Genomic DNA, 20846 nt, shown 5'->3' on the forward strand with positions numbered 1-20846 from the left:
ACATACACGATAATTTTTAGGATCTAGATGCCATCTATAAAACATTTTATAAAATTTTCCTCAAATTCTGTGCCTCGTGAATTTAACATTTCTAACCCAAATTCTTTCCCACGTTTCCAATAATATTGGCTCCTGAAAATTTTGTGCCCACTTTATCATACAGTCCTTTACCAAGTCCCTTTCAGAATCTATTTCAAGTAACACATTATACAATCTCTTTATATGCTCCTGAGACTGATTTCTAATTTGCTTTACCAAATTTCCCTCGTTCTGCTCTATACCAATCTTTTGATCTCCCTTCCATCTAGCATGTAATTGCTCATATTGAAACCAAGTATAATTTTTCCCTTCCTCTCTTAATACTTGCAGAGATTTTAACTGCAAATTACCTCTTTCAGTATACAAAAGATCTTTATATGTAATCATTTCCTGCTTCTGTTCTATGTTTATATTTTCTACTGTATGTCTAGGACATGCCCATATAGGAACCTTATAATTTAGTTTATAAGAGTATTTTTTCCAAACACGCAGAAGGGCATTTCTTAGCACATGATTTTTAAAGGCCTTATCCACTTTTTTATCATAAATTAAATATGCATGCCATCCATATAACAAATCATAACCTTCTATATTCAAAATTCTGTCCTCTGTTAAATTAAACCAATCACTTATTGCAGAGAGAGCAGCTGCTTCATAATATAATTTAAAATTAGGCATTTTTAAACCTCCCCTTTCCCGAGAATCTTGAATTATTTTCATTTTAACCCTAGCTTTTTTACCTTCCCATATAAATTTGTTAATTCCCTTCTGCCATTCCTCAAGATTCTTATCTTTCTTAATTATTGGTATCATCTGAAAGAGGAATAAAAATCTAGGTAAAACATTCATTTTAATAGCAGCAATTCTCCCCAGCAAAGATAATTGCAATTTTTTCCAAACAATCAACTCCTTCTGAACTTTTTGCCATAAAACCTCATAGTTATTCTTATACAATTTCACATTTGATGACGTAATATAAACCCCTAAATACTTAACCTTCTTTACAATTTCAAATCCTGTTACTTCCTCTAGTTTTTCTTTCTGTTGTCTGGCCATATTTTTTATTATCACTTTTGTCTTTTTCTGATTTACCTTAAACCCTGAGACATTCCCATATTGATCAATTATTTCCAACAAAGATTTACTAGAATTTATAGGATTTGTTAAAGTAATCACCAAATCATCTGCAAAAGCTCTTAACTTATATTCATACTGTCTAACTCTAATTCCCTCTATCTCCTTTACTATTCTCTTTTATTTCTTCTCTTATTTTCTCATTATTATCCATAATCTCCTTAAACCTTTCTTCAGACACTCTCCCTTGCTCTTTAATCAGATCTTCTAAAGCTGGTTCAGAACCCCTTCTGCCCCCAGTCTTAGGTGGTTTAGTAGCCATTTCAGTTTTAAAATTCACAAAATATAAGTCTAGAAACTTCTCTTCTCCCCTTTAAGTATAGGAGAGCTCAGTTCACTTCATTAAAATCCACACATAACATTTCTTATCTTCTTAGTTGCACAGACTGTTTAAAATCCATTCGTCATTTTCACTCCCGTTCAGGCGCCATCTTAGAGTCAATTAGAACAAAGAAAAAAAAATTCTCTTTTTTAGAAAGTAGAAGTCAGGAAATCAAAAATACTTGCAATCCAATAATCGTCCGCTTGCACTCATTCCGTCTGCTTAAAGAGATCCATAAAGATAAGACAATTAGCAGAGATGGACACCTTCTTCTTTTCCTGCTTTTGCAGACACGCACTGAAGTCGGAGATGGCAGAAATATTTATGGGACCCATCGACCCTTCGAAGCTCTGCTTAATTAAAACAAAGCCTCTGGGGAGGTCTACCAACATTCCTGCGCTCTTATCTTTCCTCTTTCATCCAGAGAAAAAGATTAAAGCCGGCTTTTCCTGGCTTTTACGATGTTCAGTGCGGAGCCCCTTTAATTAGGGCTCAGCGAAGAGGTGGAGCCACCCGGAAGTCTATTCCAATAATTATCATGTTAAATGAGTTGCAGAGATGAGGGCCTCTGGTGGCTCAGCAGACTAAGTCTGTCTGTTATCAACACAGCTGCTTGCAATTACTGCAGGTTCAAGTCCCATTAGGCCCAGGGTTGACTCAGCCTTCCATCCTTTATAAGGTAGGTAAAATGAGAACCCAGATTGTTGGGGGCAATAAAAGTTGACTTTGTATATAAATACAAATGGATGAAGACTATTGCTTAACACAGTGTAAGCCGCCCTGAGTCTTCGGAGATATAAATTCAAATAAAAAAAATAATAAGTTTATATGATCAAACAAAAAATAAAGGATTAAGCCTAATATTTTACAAAGAATGAGGTGGATTGGCAGTACCAAATTTTAAGCTTCAGATACCACCTTATGACTGTTTTACTAAGGTCTACTGAATCCCAGATGCTTTGCATAAATATTTTTGACTGAATAATAGAAATGCATAACGTGGAAGAAATTATACAATAAACATTATAAAAGTAAGGGATCACTTCAATATTAAACAATTGTCATGAAAAAAATGAATCAAAGAAACAGTAACTCATATAGTTTGCAAAACTTAACCCTTAATAAAACAAAAATGAAAGTTTTTTTTAAGATTTTTTTTTGAAAATGGTTAGCATAATCCAAACAGAACTATAAAAACAAGGATTTAGAGGCTTGATTGAATTAGAAAAATTCAATCTTATTTACAAATTAAAATATGCCTCAGAAACAGGTTAGACTGATTAAATATTTGCAGAATCTAAATAGGACAATCAATATGCAACAATGGGAATATCAAAGGATGATAATTATACATTTATCTTGATTCATCAGAGAGGAAAATGAGTCAAAATGTTTTACCACTTGTATGTTATTCCTTTGCTGATTGCCAAAACAGACTCAGGTAGGACCAGCAACTTGGTCATTAAAGAGGAGTTTCTAAGTAAAACCACAACTGTGCTTACAATCTTCTGTTAGTATTTTTCCATTAATCAGCAAACTTAATATTTCTGCAAAATATCTGGAGATAGCTCTGTATACTGTATAACAGTCACCATGATATTTATGCATCTTACTGGCATTCACATAGAATTTCCTCTTAAGACAAATGTAAACTACACTGTGAGAATATGCATTAATATCAACAGTAATTTCATATTTAGAAAATAAATCTGATTTAAAATTTAATTCCCCTTTGAAACCATTTATAGGTTATAATTTTGGATATACCATGTTTCCCCGAAAATACGACCTCCCCAGATAATAAGCCCAATCTGGTTTTTGAGTGCATGCGCTAAAATAAGCCCCCCCCCAAAAAATAAACCCTCCCAAAAATATTTAAACACGTGTGCAGCCAGTCCCCGCCATTTCCTCTGGTTAGGGAGGCAGAGCTGGAAATCAGGTAAGACTCAAGAGGAGCCCTGTCTTGCTCCACGTGCCCCAAAATAATAAGACCTCCCCGAAAATAAGGCCAAGCGCTTATTTCAGGGTTTAAAAAAATATAAGACAGGGTCTTATTTTCAGGAAAACATAGTAGACTTTTATAGAATTGAAAATTTGGTTTTCTCTTGGCATAAGGCTTTAATTTATTAGTCCTGCATGGCTCAAGGGAAGGACAGAACATTTTCTTCCTTTTAGATTTAATGGATAAACAGAAGAAACCATGGGACGTTATTTCTCTATAGGATAATAGCAGCAAGACGTTTGTATGCAGAAAGATTTACAAATTCCTACAATGGAAGAATGAATGGTGAAGCTAATGGAATTGGCTGAGATAATGAAACTATGTTGATTGAAGAAAATACTTTGTCTAATATAGTTTTTGCTTGGAAACCAACTTGGAATTCTTGCTAGAAACTAAAAGAACTAAAAAACATTTAATTTTTGGATTTGACCATAGAACTGTTTATATTTATAAAAATAATATATTGTTGCTTTTTAAATAAGAGATTCATATATTTTATACCTGTATCTGTACCAAATAAAGTTGGAATTTCTTCTCTTTTTTCCTTTCTTCTTTTTCTTTTTTTTAAAACTCCTGGTTTTAAAAACTCCTGGTTTTTCTTTAACCTTTTTTCCCTAACACTTTTTTTTTTGCTTTTTAAATTTTACCTTTTGCTGAAACTTAATCAAAACATTGCTCAAAAAAAGATAGAAACGTAGAACATTTTATCTCTTCTTCATTATTTATTTTGACTTATAAGTCTCATTATACTGGCTGCCTTTGTTAATTATGGATTTGATTTTAATAATGGTTTTGATCACTTTTATAGTAGCATTGATCTAATATCTTATTTTACATTTTTTATTCAGTTTTAAACTGTAAATTTATTTTCTATTTCCTTTCTGCTGTTCTTATTTCTTTTCTGCTGATTTCCCCCAGATTGCATTTTTAAATTTGTATTTAAAGAAAGGAAAGGAAAGGTAAAAATGATGTTTTTCAGCTTGAAGAAAAGAAAAGAGACAAGAAAGATCAGATGTCATATTACACAATAAGAGTAGAAAAAGCAACAAGCAGCTTGGCTGTATTTAAGGCAGCAGAAGTATGACAGCATGGTGGCAAAGATGAAATAGGAAAACGGCATTCTGTTAACTGGTTCACTAGTCAGTGGTAAACACAGTCATACAGTGTTCATTAGCCAGGATTTTAAAATAATTGAATGAACGGAAGAACCATGATTGATACCTATGCAGATGTATAGCCATTAATTGCACTATGATTAAGTAATGTTAAACAATGAATTCAAAACCCAAATTGAGACACGCTAAAAGCAATTATACAAAATACTTCCATAATTTATGCAGCAAAGAAGCTCCTCTAATGCCCAGGGGGAATCTTATTCCTAGCAGAACCTGAAAGTGTTTGCACTCAGAATGCTTATCAAGAGACATTTGTCATTCAGAAATGCCGTTTATGTTGAGAAAGTATAATTACTAATGAAAATTGCCATCAATAACTTGAGTGAGTACATGTGTGTTCGGTCCCTGAACAGATTCGCCTCATATTATGCAAAAAAAATAAATAATACTTCCATATCAATCAATTTACAAACACAATCATGTACCACATGACTGAAATCATAAAAATATTTCTTCAAGGAGCAGTAATTATGTCTCCTACTGATCAGTATTAAAGTTGGTCACTGAACCATTTTTTGGTAAGCTTTGTTAGCTTCATTGGAATGTGGCTCCTGGGGCTGCTCAGTAAGAACAAAAGATACGCATAATTCGATAGCACATGCATCTATGACTCAGGAAGAAAGCATACATTCCTGGAATTCCCCTAGTCCTCATGGCCTCAAATTAAAAATCATGCCACTATGACTTAAGTATATATCTAATAATATAATGGAGAGCCACATCAGGTACAAATTCTGAGCTCATATGAAGGGCAAAACATCCCAGGGAGAGATGCATGAATGGCCTTGTGATAAGCAAATCAATTTGTTACTGGAATATAGGGAGCCCTCGACTTATGACCACAATTGAATCCAAAATTTCTGAGGTTCAGTGAGACATTTGTTAAGTGAGTTTTGCCCCATTTTACAACTTTGCTTGCCTCAGTTGTTAAGTGAATCACTACAGTTGATAAGTCGGTAACCCGGTTGTTAAGTAAATCTGGCTTCCCCACTGACTTTGCTTGTCAGAAGGTCTCAAAATGTGATCACATGATCTTGGGACACAGCAATGGTGATAAATATGAATCTGTTGCCAAGCGTCTGAGTTTTTGATCACAATGGTCATAAGTTACTTTTTTCAGTGCCGTTGTAGCTTTGAACAGTCACTAAATGAACTGCTGTAAATCAAGGACTACCTGTAAAAGCTATTACCTTATTTTTTATACAGCCAAATCAAAATGTATTGTCAAATCATCAGTATTGGCCTCCCTCAACATTATATTTATCAGACTTATGCAATAATTCTACAGAGGAATTATTGAGTCTGTCATTTGCACCTCTATAACTGTCGGGTTCGGTTCTGCAACCCAACAAGAAAGACACAGACTCCAGAACATTTTGAAAAAGAAGATCAAGTTTGTTCCACAGTTCTTTTTATTAGGAATAATCTCAGATTGCACTGTTATAGAGACAAAACTGATTCTGAATTTAATAACTGCTGCAAGATTATTGATTGCACAATATTGGAAGAAAGAAGACTTACCTACAATTGGAGAATGGATTAGTAAAGTATCAAATTTAGCAGAAATGGCAAAAATTTCTGCCTACTTGAAAGACTGTACACAAGAAAAATATATATTGGAATGGAGGAAGTGGATTGATTATATTCAAAATAAGTATCAGATTAAAAAATATCAATTAGTTTTTGAGTGAAGTTAGGAATTATTATGTATTAGTTTAAGAAAGAAGGGAATTGATAGTGTGATGGTGTGAAATGGAATATGTTTTATGTTATATTTTAGATTATGTTTGTTAGTTACAATACCCTGTATTCTGTTCTGGGAAGTCTCGGGGAAGGAGGCGGGAAGGGAAGACTATAAATTGATTGGTTGCCATTGTACAGGAATAATGGTAGAATTAAACAAGTTGGAATGGTGTAATGTCGGGACTGCTCGGCAAACACTCCCGAAGGAAAGGGTAAGGAAAGAGGAGTAAAGAAGGAAGAAAGTAGGTAGGTAGGTGGGTAGGGAGGAAAGAAGGAGGAGAAGAAAGGATAGGAGGAGGAGGAGAAGGAGAAGATAGAGGGTTAGAAAGGATGGTAGTGAGAAGTGGGAAAGAGGAGGGGAAGTAGGAAAGCGAGGAGAAGGTGGTGGGGGAAGTTTAAGAAGGATGAGAAGGGAAGAAAGGATTAAAGGGGGGAGTGGCAGTCGAGCAGCCCTGACTGAGTATAATTTGAGTATAGGACTGATTGTTGGATAAGTGATTGTATTGTACACTGGTCAAATTGTGGGAATTATTATGGAAAAATAAAAAAATTTTGCAAAAAAAAAAAAAAAAAGAAAGACACAGACTTCAGAGGATAATTAGAACTGCAGAAAAAATAATTGCTACCAACCTGCCTTCCATTGAGGACCTGTATACTGCACGAATGAAGAAGAGGGCCGTGAAAATATTTACAGACCCCTCGCATCCTGGACATAAACTGTTTCAACTCCTACCCTCAAAATGACGCTATAGAGCACTGCACACCAGAACAACTAGACACAAGAACAGTTTTTTCCCGAAGGCCATCACTCTGCTAAACAAATAATTCCATCAACACTGTCAAACTATTTACTGAATCTGCACTACTATTAATCTTCTCATAGTTCCCATCACCAATCTCTTTCCACTTATGACTGTATGACTATAACTTGTTGCTGGCAATCCTTATGATTTATATTGATATATTGACCATCAATTGTGTTGTAAATGTTGTACCTTGATGAACGTATCTTTTCTTTTATGTACACTGAGAGCATATGCACAAGACAAATTCCTTGTGTGTCCAATCACCCTTGGCCAATAAAAATTCTATTCTATTCTATTCTATTCTATTCTATTCTATTCTATTCTATTCTATTCTATTCTATTCTATTCTAATACCTGAAACCCCAGTGAGCCTATCTTAGCCACGAGAATTCCCCCACCCTCGCACACTCAAGTCTTGTAACTCATGCATGTGTGGCCTCTCACCTATGATCAAATCAAGGCTGATCATGTCATGGATGAGGATGCATTTATTACAAACAGAATTGGCAAATATTCACATCATCTTGAGCTCAGGTTCTCATCAACCCATTAACCTGCCTCTTGAATTGAGATTTGGAGCCTGAAAGCAGAAAATGGCTGCAAATTTCCAATCTCTTTTCCCCAGCACAGTCCTAGACTTACAACAATAATATTACAACAATCTGTCCATTATTGAAGTGCTTTTGCTGAAAATCAGAAATAAATGCCAGTTTTTGACAAAAACTTTGTAAAATATGTAACCATGGAATACTGCAAATTGCCATACACACAGGGTGGTTGCCAAAGACCCAAAGTATGGTCACATGACTGGGGGGGCATGATTGTTAGAACTTCAAAACTGGGTCATGAGTACATTTTGTTGTCATAACTTCAAATGGTTCCTAAGCAACCAGGTATAAGTTGATGGCTACCAGTAAAAATCCACCTGACTTTCTGCCACACTTCCCTTTGCCCATCACAATTTTTTCCCCTCCTTCCTATACCGCTCCTCAACCTACCTAGCCACCTCTCTGAAGAAAGGAGACAAGAATATGCCACTGTTGGAATTACATCCCCTTTTGATCCAACAAAGATCTCTCAACATTGCTTGTGACTCACGCTGAGGGAAGTGTTAGTGACAAGATTGTAATTTCTATTCTTGTCTCTCTTTCCCCAATTGTCCTGAGGCAATATCCCATATTGCCAGACAGCAACTGCAGACAAACTTCTCATTAAATAAAGAAACAAACAACAAAACGGCAGGATGCTGAAACATCTTAGCAGTTCTATTTCCACTTTAACTGAGAATTAAAGTGGGCTGTTGTTGTTAGTTGCAAAGTCGTGTCCGACCCATCGCAACCCCATGGACAACATTCCTCCAGGCCTTCCTGTCCTCTACCATCCTCTGGAGTCCATTTAAACTCATGCCTACTGCTTCAGTGACTCCATCCAGCCACCTCGTTCTCTGTCGTCCCATTCTTCTTTTGCCCTCAATCTTTCCCAGCATTAGGCTCTTCTCCAGTGAGTCCTTCTTTCTCATTAGGTGGCCAAAGTATTTCAGTTTCATCTTCAGGAAGATGGGCTGCATGGGGGCTGCATGGAAGACTTTCCTGATCGGTCCAATGAAAAATTAGATCCAATTTATCCTGTTAGAAAGAAGTTGCTATATCTTCATGCTATCATTCACAAGAGGTGCCTTTAGCCTGACTCTTGCAACAGCAAGGCTTGAAAGTCTACGACACAATATCAATCAATCATACAATCGGTTTGATAAGCTGCCAATCTAAGATTGGTTTAAGACAGGGAATGTAGAATGTCAACTTCAAGTAGGAACAGTTTCATAGCTCTTCCTTCCTATCAGCATTCTGAGCAAATTAATTTGGAGAATGATGCAGATTAACAAGCCATGGAAACTGAATGAATAACTAAGCTTAATTCTGATATATACTTCCCCAGCTTCCCTTTGCCTGATCTTAAAAGCTTATTTCTGGTTAGGGCTACCAGCTCCAGGAGACAAAAAAATAGATTAAAAATTAGAGTATTCCATATATCTTTACTGCCATTTTATGGTCATCCAGATTACTCAGTCATTAAATGACTCAGTCGCTAAGTGAGGATTATCTGTATAGAAATCACTGTTTTAGGTTGTACATGATTCTGCCTGACAAACACCTTAGTGAACTTCATTCATTTTCCAGATTTTCTTCAATGGAAACTAAAATGATGAAAAATACTTAATTACTCAACTCCTTTCCCACTGAAATCTACTTAAAATACATCCAATTAACCCAAGTAGACAAACACAGAACAAAATATAAGGATAGATCAGTGGAAAAATTCACAAGACTGGTGAAGAGATTTCTATTCCATATATTTTAAGAGTAGTAGTAACAAAAAGGTGGCTTTTTCCCTATGAAATTAGAAATTAAAAATGCAGAAATTAAAAAGAGGCAATAAAAATGGACTTTGGGATTTCACAACAAAATAAATTTTGGTAGATCATGAGTTCAGAAACATTTTATTACTTAATTAGACAATCCATGAGGTACTGGATCATTGGTTCAGAGATATTTCCTTAAAGCAATGGTAGTGGGAACAATTTCCAACTTCCTGTCAGCTTCTCCATTGACTTTCCTTGTAGGAAGCTGGTAAAAAGCACTGGAAATTATGATTACCATATTTTTCGGAGTATAAGACGCACAGGAGTATAAGACCCACCTTAATTTTGGGGGAGGAAAACAAGAAAAAAAGAATTCTACGTCTGCCTACCAGCATTTAAGGTGGTGCTGCTACTCGCTTTCCCCAAAGAGACCCCTCACATGCTGTGCAGAGAGGGTCGGGGCACAGCCAGAGCAATGAGCCTCTTCAGGATGGTCTGGGGGTGGGAGAATCTCCCTGGCGGCTTCAGCGAACAAGGCAGGTCCCACGGTTTGCAGCTTGTTCCCCCTCTGGCTGCCCAGCGGGCAGCTCAGGGCAGACAATGGCTACAATGACTTCATTCCCTCTCCGTGCCTGGGAGCCCCTAAAGTGAAACATCCCTCCTTTCCAGCACCGCTGACAAATGTGGCAACACACCAGCGAGGTGAAATGCCAACTTTGCAACAGTGCGAGAGATAACACCTCTTACAGAGCTGGAAGGCTCCCGCCCTTCTCTGCAAGAGCCTACTGTAAGCATACTGCCTGGTATTCCTTCGCCTTTCCTTCCTTTCTCCTTTCCCCACCCACCCCAAAGCAGAGGGGATCACACCAAGAAGGAAGCCTGGGCCAAAACTGGCCTCGTCAAGGAAGGCACCCCCCCCATCTGTCAGGTTCTCCCTGTATCTCTTGTAGAAGTAGTCAACCACGTCCTCCGAGACCCGCTTGAGGGTGGAGATTTTATCCAGGTGCATCTTCCCCCTCCCCTTCAAACAATTGATCAACCCCTCACCCCCATTCCCTGCTATACTATGCAAAGCGCTGTTTTCAGAACTGCCTCTGGAGACGCAAGTAGCGACCCGAGGAATCCACATTGACAAAAGCGGCGCCCGCCCACAAAAGCTCAGGGAGATTGCCTTTCGCCTTCCTTCCCAAAGCATCAGCACCCCCAGCTCCTCCGCCTCTCCTCCACCACCGACCACGGTGCGTGCAGTTAAGAGCGTGCATCTTCCCCCTCCCCTTCAAACGACCGATCAACCTGCCACCCCCATTCCCTGCTATGCTATGCAAAGTGCTTTCCTGCCCGAATCCAAAAGCATGCCGTGCGGCTGGCACTGCCACCTGAAAATGCTTTGCTCCCTGGTTCCCTGAAGCACATTGGAGGGAAACTGGCCACCACCTGAAATGCAGCTCTGCGAATTGCATCGGACCAACGGGCGGCAGTGCTGAAAAGGAGGGATATTTCGCTTAGGGGCTCCCAGGTGCAGAGAGGGCTTAGACGATGGCAGTGGCTACTCACATTGCTGGTGAGTGAAGTCATTGTGGCCATTGTCTCCCCTGAGCTGCCCGCTGGGCGGCTAGAGAGGGAACCAGCTGCAAACTGTGGGACCCGCCTCAGTTTTCACCAAAGCCGCTGGGCAGATTCCCCCATACCCAGACCGTCTCAAAGAGGCTCGTTCCTCAGGCTGTGCCCCAACCCAGATCCCTGTCACCTGGAACCGCCCAAAATGTGACACACAGAGTTCAAAAATGTCCAAAGGGTGGGGGCTGATGGGTGGGCGTGACTACATTCGAAGTATAAGACACACCCAGATTTTCACCCTCTTTTGTGGGGTAAAAAGGTGCGTCTTATATTCCGAAAAATACAGTACATGTCCATGGCTGGCCACAACAATGCAGCAGTATGGCAGCATTGAAAGAGCCACAACTCTGCCAAATTTCAATTTGATGGGAACTTTTTTTTCTAGATTTTGGGGACATTTCTCAGCCTATTTGAGGTGCATTGATTAAAAAATTGTTACCCTCTATGATATGCTATTTTGCTCAGTTGAACATTACAATGAAATAAGCAGAAGAGTTTTAACTGTGTGTAGATGCTAATTATATGCCTTTATTTTATCCTCCAAAGTTACTACGTCACACTTGATGGGCCTAAATTCTAATGAAACAAATACTGAAGCCGAACGAGCATTAAATGGCATCCTACAATAGATAAGCATGATCAGAAAACCTACCTGATGCTTCTCCTTGGAGTCCATGGTTACTTGGGGCACTGTACATACCCCGAAAACCACAGGAACCACTCTAAGAGAGGTCTCTTCCAAATAAAGTATGAGGTTGGTTAATAGATGTTTGTGACACCGTCTGAGGAAATAAATATGATAAGAATTATTTTTCTCTTTTGCATCTTTAAAGAAAATACTTTACACAATTTAAGATCAAACCGATATTCTGAAATAAAAATATCACTCTAATTGTATTTGTTTCAGCTCTTGACTATATTTTCTAAAATCATCAGTTAAGTGGTTAAAAAAATAGCATAATGATTAGAATAAGGTCTCATGTAAAACATAACATGATGAACACCTTGGCACTTGACAGATTTTCTTGATACATCTAGGAAAACTGCCAAATTCTGCCTCAGAACAAGAAGCCAGATTTCGTCAGGTGCAGCAAGAATGGCAGGCTTTAAATGCCAGCTGGGATAGAGCTGGCTATCATTAATGGCCATTTGTTTTGTCTTTTATTTTTATCTCTAACCCAAGTATCTGCACAAATAATCTTTGCAGGAACTAATCTTTCTTTCTTTTTTAAAACAGACCCAACCTTGTTTGTTAAATCTAGGTATCATTAGCCAGACCGGAGGTTCTAAAAAAAGGAGCCAGAAGATCAACAACTTGTCATATTTTAGCATGATTTGGACTATCAGAGTCTAACTGGGAAGCTTCCTCTCCCAATTTGCATTTTTATACCTGTGGATTATAGTCGAATCATAATCTGCACCTTAGCTATATATTAGGCGCTAAAGCATGATACAACTCTTTTGCCTTGGTATATAAAATTAACCCTAGTCAACCTGAGTCAAAAAGAGGGCTGTGAAAATATTTACAGACCTCTCACATCCTGGACATAAACTGTTTCCCCAAAATGATGCTACAGAGCACTGCACACCAGAACAACTAGACACAAGAACATTTTTTCCCAAACGCCATCACTCTGCTAAACAAATAATTCCTTCAACACTGTCAAACTATTTACTAAGTCTGCACTACTATTAATCTTCTCATCGTTCCTATCACCCATCTCCTCCCACTTATGACTGTATGACTGTAACCTTGTTCCTTGTATCCTTACGATTTATATTGACTGTTTCCTAATATGATTTGATTGCTTATTTGTACCCTATGACTATCAGTAAGTGTTGTACCTTATGATTCTTGACCGAATGTATCTTTTCTTTTATGTACACTGAGACCATATGCACCAAGACAAATTACTTGTGTCCAATTACACTTGGCCAATAAAGAATTCTATTCTATTCCATTCCATTCCATTCCATTCCATTCCATTCCAAGCTTTTTAAAAAAGTTTGATTTTGTATATATATATATATCCCAATATAGTTACAGATGCTACTTCCTACAAATAGCTACAATTCAAGTAATAACAATAGCACTCAAACTTACATACTGCTTCATAGTGCTTTACAGCATTCTATATGGTTAGATGAAATAATGTGTTTAAGTTCTTTCTACTTTGCTAACAAAGTAAGCAAAGGAAAATATTTTAATATTATCAATAACAAATGAGTTACAATGGAGATATGTACAACATCTTCCACTGGAAACCTTATCAATGTCAATATTATCAGCACTGCTGAAAAAGGAGCATTACCTAGAGAGCTAAAAGAGACAAAGTTAATATGCATTATTCAAGAATCTCCATACGCGATCTCAAAAATAGGATGAAGATGGAACATTGCTAACCAGGACTCATTGTGGGCAGACCCTTTACTAAATAAATTACATAAAAGCAGAATAAATAAATAAATAAATACTGCATATAAATACTGATCTATGCCGTGTCTTAAAAGTTGCAGAATTTATTTATAAGAATTATAATATCACTGTGCATTTTTCTTCGTTCTTAACAAAGAAGAATCTTTCTGCATCCCCTAGCAATGCTTTTTATGTTATATTTAGATGCCTTCATGCTGTCCTGTCTTCAAAATGGCCATCCATGTGAAATGCACCTCGTATTTTCATTGTGATTCTTGCAGCATAGCATCAATCTAAGTATTTTTGGCTTAGCTTGCTCCATCAGTTTAGTTACGGAATAAAAAGCAGGAAACCAAAGGAAGAAAACCAAACCAAACCAAAATTACTTTCAGGAAAAGTTGTTTATGGGGAGAATCTCCAACAGTATCTCTATGCTACAAATTAGAAAGGAGCAAGGGTTTTTCCTGCCCACCATCTTCGTCATGGCCCATATGTTAAAGAACAGCCCTTCTCTGAAAATCAATATTGCTCTGAAATGCACACATTTATCTACCGTATACAGATATGATAATATGTAAATATTACTATTGGTAATCATCATCCTAGCTTCCCCCACCCCCGCAGGTGCATGACCCACTTTTCAGGTCAATATTATCAATATTACTATTCATAATGCGTTTACTTTATTAGATTACTATACTGCTACAATCTTAAGATGTTTAGTGGTACCCAAAAGTAGAGCATAAAGCTTTCATATTAAAATAATTGATGATATAGTAAGTTAAATTTTAAAAAATCAACTTTCACTCTCAACCCAGAACAGCATACAATTCATCTGAGGGCGTTACTTTGATAATTTATCTAAAAACGTCTTCTGGAACAATCCTTTCTCATAATCACTGATCCACCCACTCTTACTGTAGGTAGGCTAGGGCTACCTACTAGATCCTTAGGGCTATCTACTAGATCCAGATGAACCCCTAAGTTCAAACAAAAGATAGGCCTCCCCCATCTGCACTATATATATCTAAAAACCATATATGCTAGTATCACTATAAAAACCAGGGGAATCTTTAAATAGCTGGGCAGCCAGGTCTTTTAACACCAGGCGTCTTGTTCTCCCTACCACAACCAATATATTCTTTTCTGAGTTCTAGTTGATAAGGTGACCTTTTCAACCAAGCTCCTCTGTACCGACCTAGGAGAGGAAAATGCCAGTGGTTTATGGTTCTCCATCTCCCTCTTCATGTATCCTATCCAACACCCAGTGTTGTCACTTTTCTGGGCTACTGTTTTTCTTAGTGTCACTTCTATTGGCATTGCGACTTCACAAGAGAAGCTCTTCCCTGTCACACTTGCATCCCAATTTTGCACACAAGTACATAAGGGGCGGAATCTATATCATTTTGCCATTTTCTCCCCTTGCCTCTCATGTATCTTTTCTTTTAAGTACACCGACAGCGTATGCACCAAGACAAATCCCTTTTGTGTCCAATCGCACTTGGCTAATAAAGAATTCTATTCTATTCTATTCTATTCTATTCTATTCTACTCTACTCTACTCTACCCTACTCTACTCTACTCTAGGGGTGCTCATAAGCAAACCGCTCTGTTGAGTCTGCCGCTTTGTAGCTTATTTATACAGTATAACTTTCTGGTAAAGCGATAAAACGAAAAGGAATTAGGGCCACATTGAAATAATCAATCTGATAAAAAGTTGCACATGGACATTCCATAGAGATCCAAACACCCTGATCAGACAAAAGCCTATTGCAAAGAAGCTGCATTAATCAACAATTTTGGAACAAGAGGTAAAATTTGAGCCAAGTCAGCAGCTCCTGAGGAATAACCTATTACATATTTACCACTACAGTCCATGTTAAGATGTGCACTTATTTTTCTTTTTTAGAATGGGGTCAATACCTTTGCTGAAGAAAAGAGTTGTACTGAGAATGCAGACTATTAGCAAGTGCACATTGTTTGGTGTGGCTTCAACCAATACTGTACCTTACAGAAGTCAGAATTTTGCTAAAAGGAGAACCAGTCTACTGATCTGATACCCTGGGTTTCAACATGAGAATTAAGAAAAATATTTTGGGGAGAATCCAAGTTACATCAATACTTTCTATGGGCAAAAAATCTATTTAGCTTTTTTACAACTTTTTTACAACTTTAAATTTTAAATAAACTCTGCAATATCTGAGAAAAATGCAGGTGAAAGCCACAAAAAACAAAGCAGTTATTTATTGGGGAATAAATCCACCAGTTGCTTTTGCAATTGTCACATGGAAGGGATAAAATCTGCCATTGGATAGCCATTGTCTTGGTTATTCTTCTGCTTTCTTTAATGAAGAATTGCTCTTCTCCTGGAGAATTGTTTGCATTTCAAACCATGCTTAATAGTTAAAATAGTTTTTTTTTTAATAGTTGGGAAATCTTTTCCAACTTTCAATTGGAGTCTGTCCTCCTACAATTTAAATCCATTATTCTGTGCTCAACATCCTAGAAATTAGGCCTTCTTCTTTGTTAATACTCATATAGGTGAATGTCTATGGAGATTCTCAGTCATCCAGGTCATGGTTGTCCCAAAGGTGCTTTTTTCAACAGGCAACTGGACTTTCTGGGGTTTTTTTTGAAGATGTCTTGCTTCTGTTCAGCTCTGATCTGAAGAAGCTTCTTGGATGAGAAGCAAAACGTCTTCAAAGAAAAACCAAAGTCCAGTGCCTCTTGAAAAAATCATATCGGTGTTTGAAAAATGCTATTAGATCCCCAATCAATCACTTTCTTCAAAGAAAAAAATACCCAGATGCCTCAATCTCATAAGATCCCCTAAATACCATGGGAGTTTTTTCTGCATCTGTTCAAGCTTGCCTGACTCCTACTTAAACTGCAATAACCAAAACTGGACATTTAATTAAAGAGGAGTATGACCAATGACAATTATAATATAATTCCCTATAATTTGGAAATAGTACTTCTGTTGATGCAGCCTAATGATTCTTCCATGCTATATGGAGCTTTATCTCCATTTCCAAACCCCAATTTCTTAAAAATAAGGTTGAACCTAAATTTCAATCACCTTCACTTTTGTTGGCTTGTACTTAGAACTTGGTATGATAAAGGTATGATTAAGTTACAAAAAAAGTCAACAGAAATAAGAATTGTCGCAAGCCTCAGCTTTGCCAAAAGTAGAGTTCAGCTGTTCCATTTCCAGCTAAATTTGCATATTTGAAAATTGCTGACTAAGCTCTTGAAATAAACCCGTTTTGAAGAGGACTGTCATGCCAGAACTGATCCAGAAGTAGCACAAAGAGTGTAAAATTTGCATTCCTCTTTTTAGCAATCACATCATATTACTGAGCCATATTTAGCTTCAACTACTATGCCAGGTATAGTATTACTATGTCAGAGGTCTCCTGTCTTATAAGTTGTTATATGATTTCTTTTTCTTCAATGAAGAGAATTACACAGATCTCTGTTCAATATAAATTTTTTACTTACAATCCAGTTCTAGAAAGTTAATTCTGATTTTCCCCCCCTGCCTTCTAAGGCAAAGATTCTCAGACTATGGATGGGGGGCAGGGGCTGCAACCCACTCCCATTCTGGTCATAGACAAGGCATCAGACGAGATCATATGGGAGGCTTCCTCAGTGCTACCCAAAACAATCCAGCCAGGATCGAAGTGCTTTTGCCAACTTATCTTCCCCCTCTTTCAAGAGTTTTTCAAGGAAAAAAAAAGAGCTGGGTTCTCTTTTCAAGAACCCAGCTTCTTCTTAGAGAGCGTCACCCTGGATCTTGATGCTGAGCTTCTGTACCCATTCCAGACGGGCCAAGTGCTACATCCCTCCTATTTCTTGTAGGAGGGGATTGTCTTGCAGGAGGTCAGTTGCGCATTAAAAAAAAAGGGAAGGCAAGACTAGCAAAAGCAATTTGATCCTAACAGGGCTACTTGGTGGCACTCAGAAGTGAGTTGCGCCTCCTGCTGAAGGCTGTTGCTACAAATGTAAAGGCTACTGACAGCTACTCTTGGTTCTGGGGGCAAGTTCTAGTGATCCTGTTTTGGGTGCAATTTCCTAGTTTCTGCTCTGCCTGACATGGGCGATGGGTTCACACACTAATCTATTAATGTGAGGGTATGGCCTTACAGAATTTAATAACCCACTTTAAGATCATCAGTATCCAATCATCTCTCTGGCCTTGGGCAGAGGGTTGGACTAGAAGACCTCCAAGGTCTCTTCCAACCCTATGATTTATATAGGGTCATTATATAGGTAATAGCTATATATTACCTGCAAGTTTCAAATGCATCCTCTCTGTTTCATTGCCATGTCCTTAATAGCAATATTAAGAGTTTCCAGTGCTGAATCTTTACAAACCACTCCAGTTTGTAGGAATAATATTGTGGGGTCCTCTATACTCTCCAAGTTTGGTTGTTGTTGCAGACCTTTCATTACCAAATGAAGTCTGTGAGAAATAATAACTGATAAGCATTATTGTGATACTATTAGTTCTAGGTAGGATCTCTCCTTCATTAGTTTCCATCCTGCCTTCAGATGCTTTAGAGGACAGATTGATCGCCTCTTCTTTGTGACAGCCCCCAAATATTGGAATACTGCTATCATGTTACCCCAGTCCTTTTCATTAAACTAGACATACCTAATTCCAGCAACTGTTCTTTATATGTTTTAGCCTCTAGTCCCATAATCATCTTTGTTGCTCTTCTCTGCACTCTTTCTAAAGTCTTAACATCCTTTTTTTTATATTGTGGCGACCAAAACTGCATATCCTGGAAAAATGGTAATATTGTTTAAATCATTTCACTCCAAATAGGATCAAATATAATCATTCGGCCAGAATAAAGTAAGGTGAGAAGAAAACTATAATTAACATACCATTTCCACCACTGATTCTCAAAATACATACACATAGCATTCTGTGTCTATCCCAAGCAACACAGAGACATGAAAAACTAAACCACATAGAGTTAGCATAGTGTTTAACAGTAATTTTGCTTACTACTCTGGTTATAGCCAGCAATTACATCTAGAAACACTAAACAATCCACTTAAAACAAGTTACTAACTACACATTTTAAAACGCAAGTGCTAAACTGAACTTGGAGAGGAAAGAAGTATACGATTGACTGCAGTGCTGAGAATTGATTCTCATCATATAAGCACATTTTAGGGATCCAATGTCTGCATTTAGTTTAAGAAGCCTTGTCCGAACACGTTCAGGTAGTATTCTCATCTTTATTCTCATCTTCCTGTTTAAAGCAGATGTTCTTCAATTTAGGGGGGGAAAACCCTTAAACCCTTTAAAAATCAGCCGGAAATCAAAACAAATACACTAAACCATCGTTTACTGAAGCAATCCACATACCAAGTTTACCCTAAGCCAAGGTGATATTTGAGTATGTTTCTATATGTAGAAAGCTGGAGTCGCTCAACAAATACTTTGCGACAACGGAGAGCCAACTAGGGAAACCCATTGCTGAAAGACGCGGCAATCGTTCAGAACTTCCCGTTAACAATCCCCACGCGCACCGTAATGCGGCAATGCGGGCCGCCTATATTGTATCCTACATAAACTCTCCGCTTGAGTTTGACTAATTCGGGGATTAATTCGACTGGACTATCCCGAAGGCAGCCAGGCCTTTTTGTTTGTTTTCTTCCAAGAGAAAACAGTGGCCGGCGGTACATAGCAAACTCTGGAAACGTCAGCAATTTTTTGCCGCTGCATCGTCGCCGGGGGACGGTGGGGGGGGGGGCGGATGCAGCTGCGCCAGAGTCAAAAGAACAAGTCGGCTCCGCCGCTTCTGCAGGGCACGTCTGAGACGTGCATACGCGGCGAAGCTCTTTGCAGCTGCAAGGGGCTGCGTTTGTGCGGAAACTTCCTATCGCTCCTGCAGTGACTTTCCGTCTCCGTTAGGCACGGCTTAAGCGGAGAGCAATTGAGAGCCGGATCTATCCGGCCTACCGTAATATTTCACCCATATTCCGGGAGGCAGAAACACGGTCCGTATAAAGCAGCAACAAAGGCGGAGAACTTGACTCTTGGCTGTTTCTCCGGAACGCTTCCTCGGCTTTGCGACGCCGTCTCGCCCTAACGTCTGGCGAAACCCCCATTCAAGCAGAGCGGGGCCGTTGGGATGTTTCTGGGTGGGGTGGTTGCTGTGTTCATCTGAACCCCACTGCAAAGATCAGGGCTAAAACCAAGGCGGTGGGTAGCGCGACCTTCCCCCTCGCTCTTTTTCGTGAAGGCTAAACTTACTCACCAGCTTAATCTGCAGACTTTTTTTCGTCCGTAGAGAGGCGGGCATATCCTGGGAAACCTTCTTCCCACTAACTCTTTTAAGACGCCCCGAAGCAACCTTTCACTCCACCTAGTCCAACATCGCTAGCTCCGCCATTCTTACTACTGGCAAATCGCCCGCTTTCCCTCCAGGGATTTATGTGTATGATTTCAAGTACAGTGAAGTAAAACTCGTCTGGATTGGCTGTATTTCGCTAATATTTTAAGCGCTTTAGCGTTGGTAGGTTAAACTAGGGAAAGGATTGACGCTATTCTTCCGCCCTTTTTACTATTGCATTTGCGAACAGTCTACTCTACTATATATATGCTCTAAATCTAAGCTCTAGTGGCTGGTTTAGGAATTGAAACCAGGAGCTGGTTGGTGATCAGCAAGAGTTTCTTAAGCAACAGATCTTTGCATGATTTCTCACAACCTTGGTGCACAGGCTACTTCATATTGAAAGGGTTTCGCTTATGAGACACTACGGCCCTCCGGATAGATACTATCATTATTTGTTTTAGATATAAAATATATATATATATAAAATATATTTATATATAAAATATAAAGATCTGTATCTTTATATCACTGAAATCCTATATTCACACAGGAACTTCTATCTGTCAGAACTGGAAGTACTGTGTTACTGGTTCTTTATTGTTCATATTGCTTAACACTGTGTAAGCCGCCCTGAGTCTTCGGAGAAGGGTGGGATATAAATTCAAAAAAAATAAATAAAAATAAAAAATATTAGGAAAGCAGAAGTCACTATTTTGAGCACAGACAAAAGTCTAGAATCAAACCACCGTATTTTTCAATACTGCTTGTAATATTGTGGATTTTCCTTTTCACAAGGTCTGGCAATTTATTTCCTCTTCCTGTTTTTATTAAATGGCATGATTACAAATTATATTGAAGAGAGCACATTTGAAAAAAA

The 20846-nt window shown here is 38.3% G+C and overlaps 1 protein-coding gene across 5 annotated transcripts in view; it reads right to left on the minus strand.

Annotated features, from left to right (window-relative positions):
* TMEM94 (transmembrane protein 94) overlaps positions 1-20195 on the minus strand; it is an 88254-nt gene extending 68059 nt beyond the window's left edge. Inside the window, exons 1-2 of one of the 5 annotated variants that reach the window (XM_058174012.1) lie at positions 19892-20188; positions 11850-11979 (exon numbers count right to left, since the gene is read on the minus strand). In XM_058174012.1, the coding sequence (XP_058029995.1) occupies positions 11850-11873 (24 nt within the window). In that variant the 5' untranslated portion in view covers positions 11874-11979; positions 19892-20188. Of the gene's footprint in view, positions 1-11849; positions 11980-19891 lie in introns of all 5 variants that reach the window. The other 4 variants (XM_058174011.1, XM_058174013.1, XM_058174014.1 and 1 more) reach the window with 4 other exon arrangements.
* Positions 20196-20846: the final 651 nt, after the last annotated feature.

Source organism: Ahaetulla prasina, chromosome 2 (genome assembly GCF_028640845.1).
Source record: "Ahaetulla prasina isolate Xishuangbanna chromosome 2, ASM2864084v1, whole genome shotgun sequence".
In the NCBI taxonomy this organism is placed as follows: domain Eukaryota; kingdom Metazoa; phylum Chordata; class Lepidosauria; order Squamata; family Colubridae; genus Ahaetulla; species Ahaetulla prasina.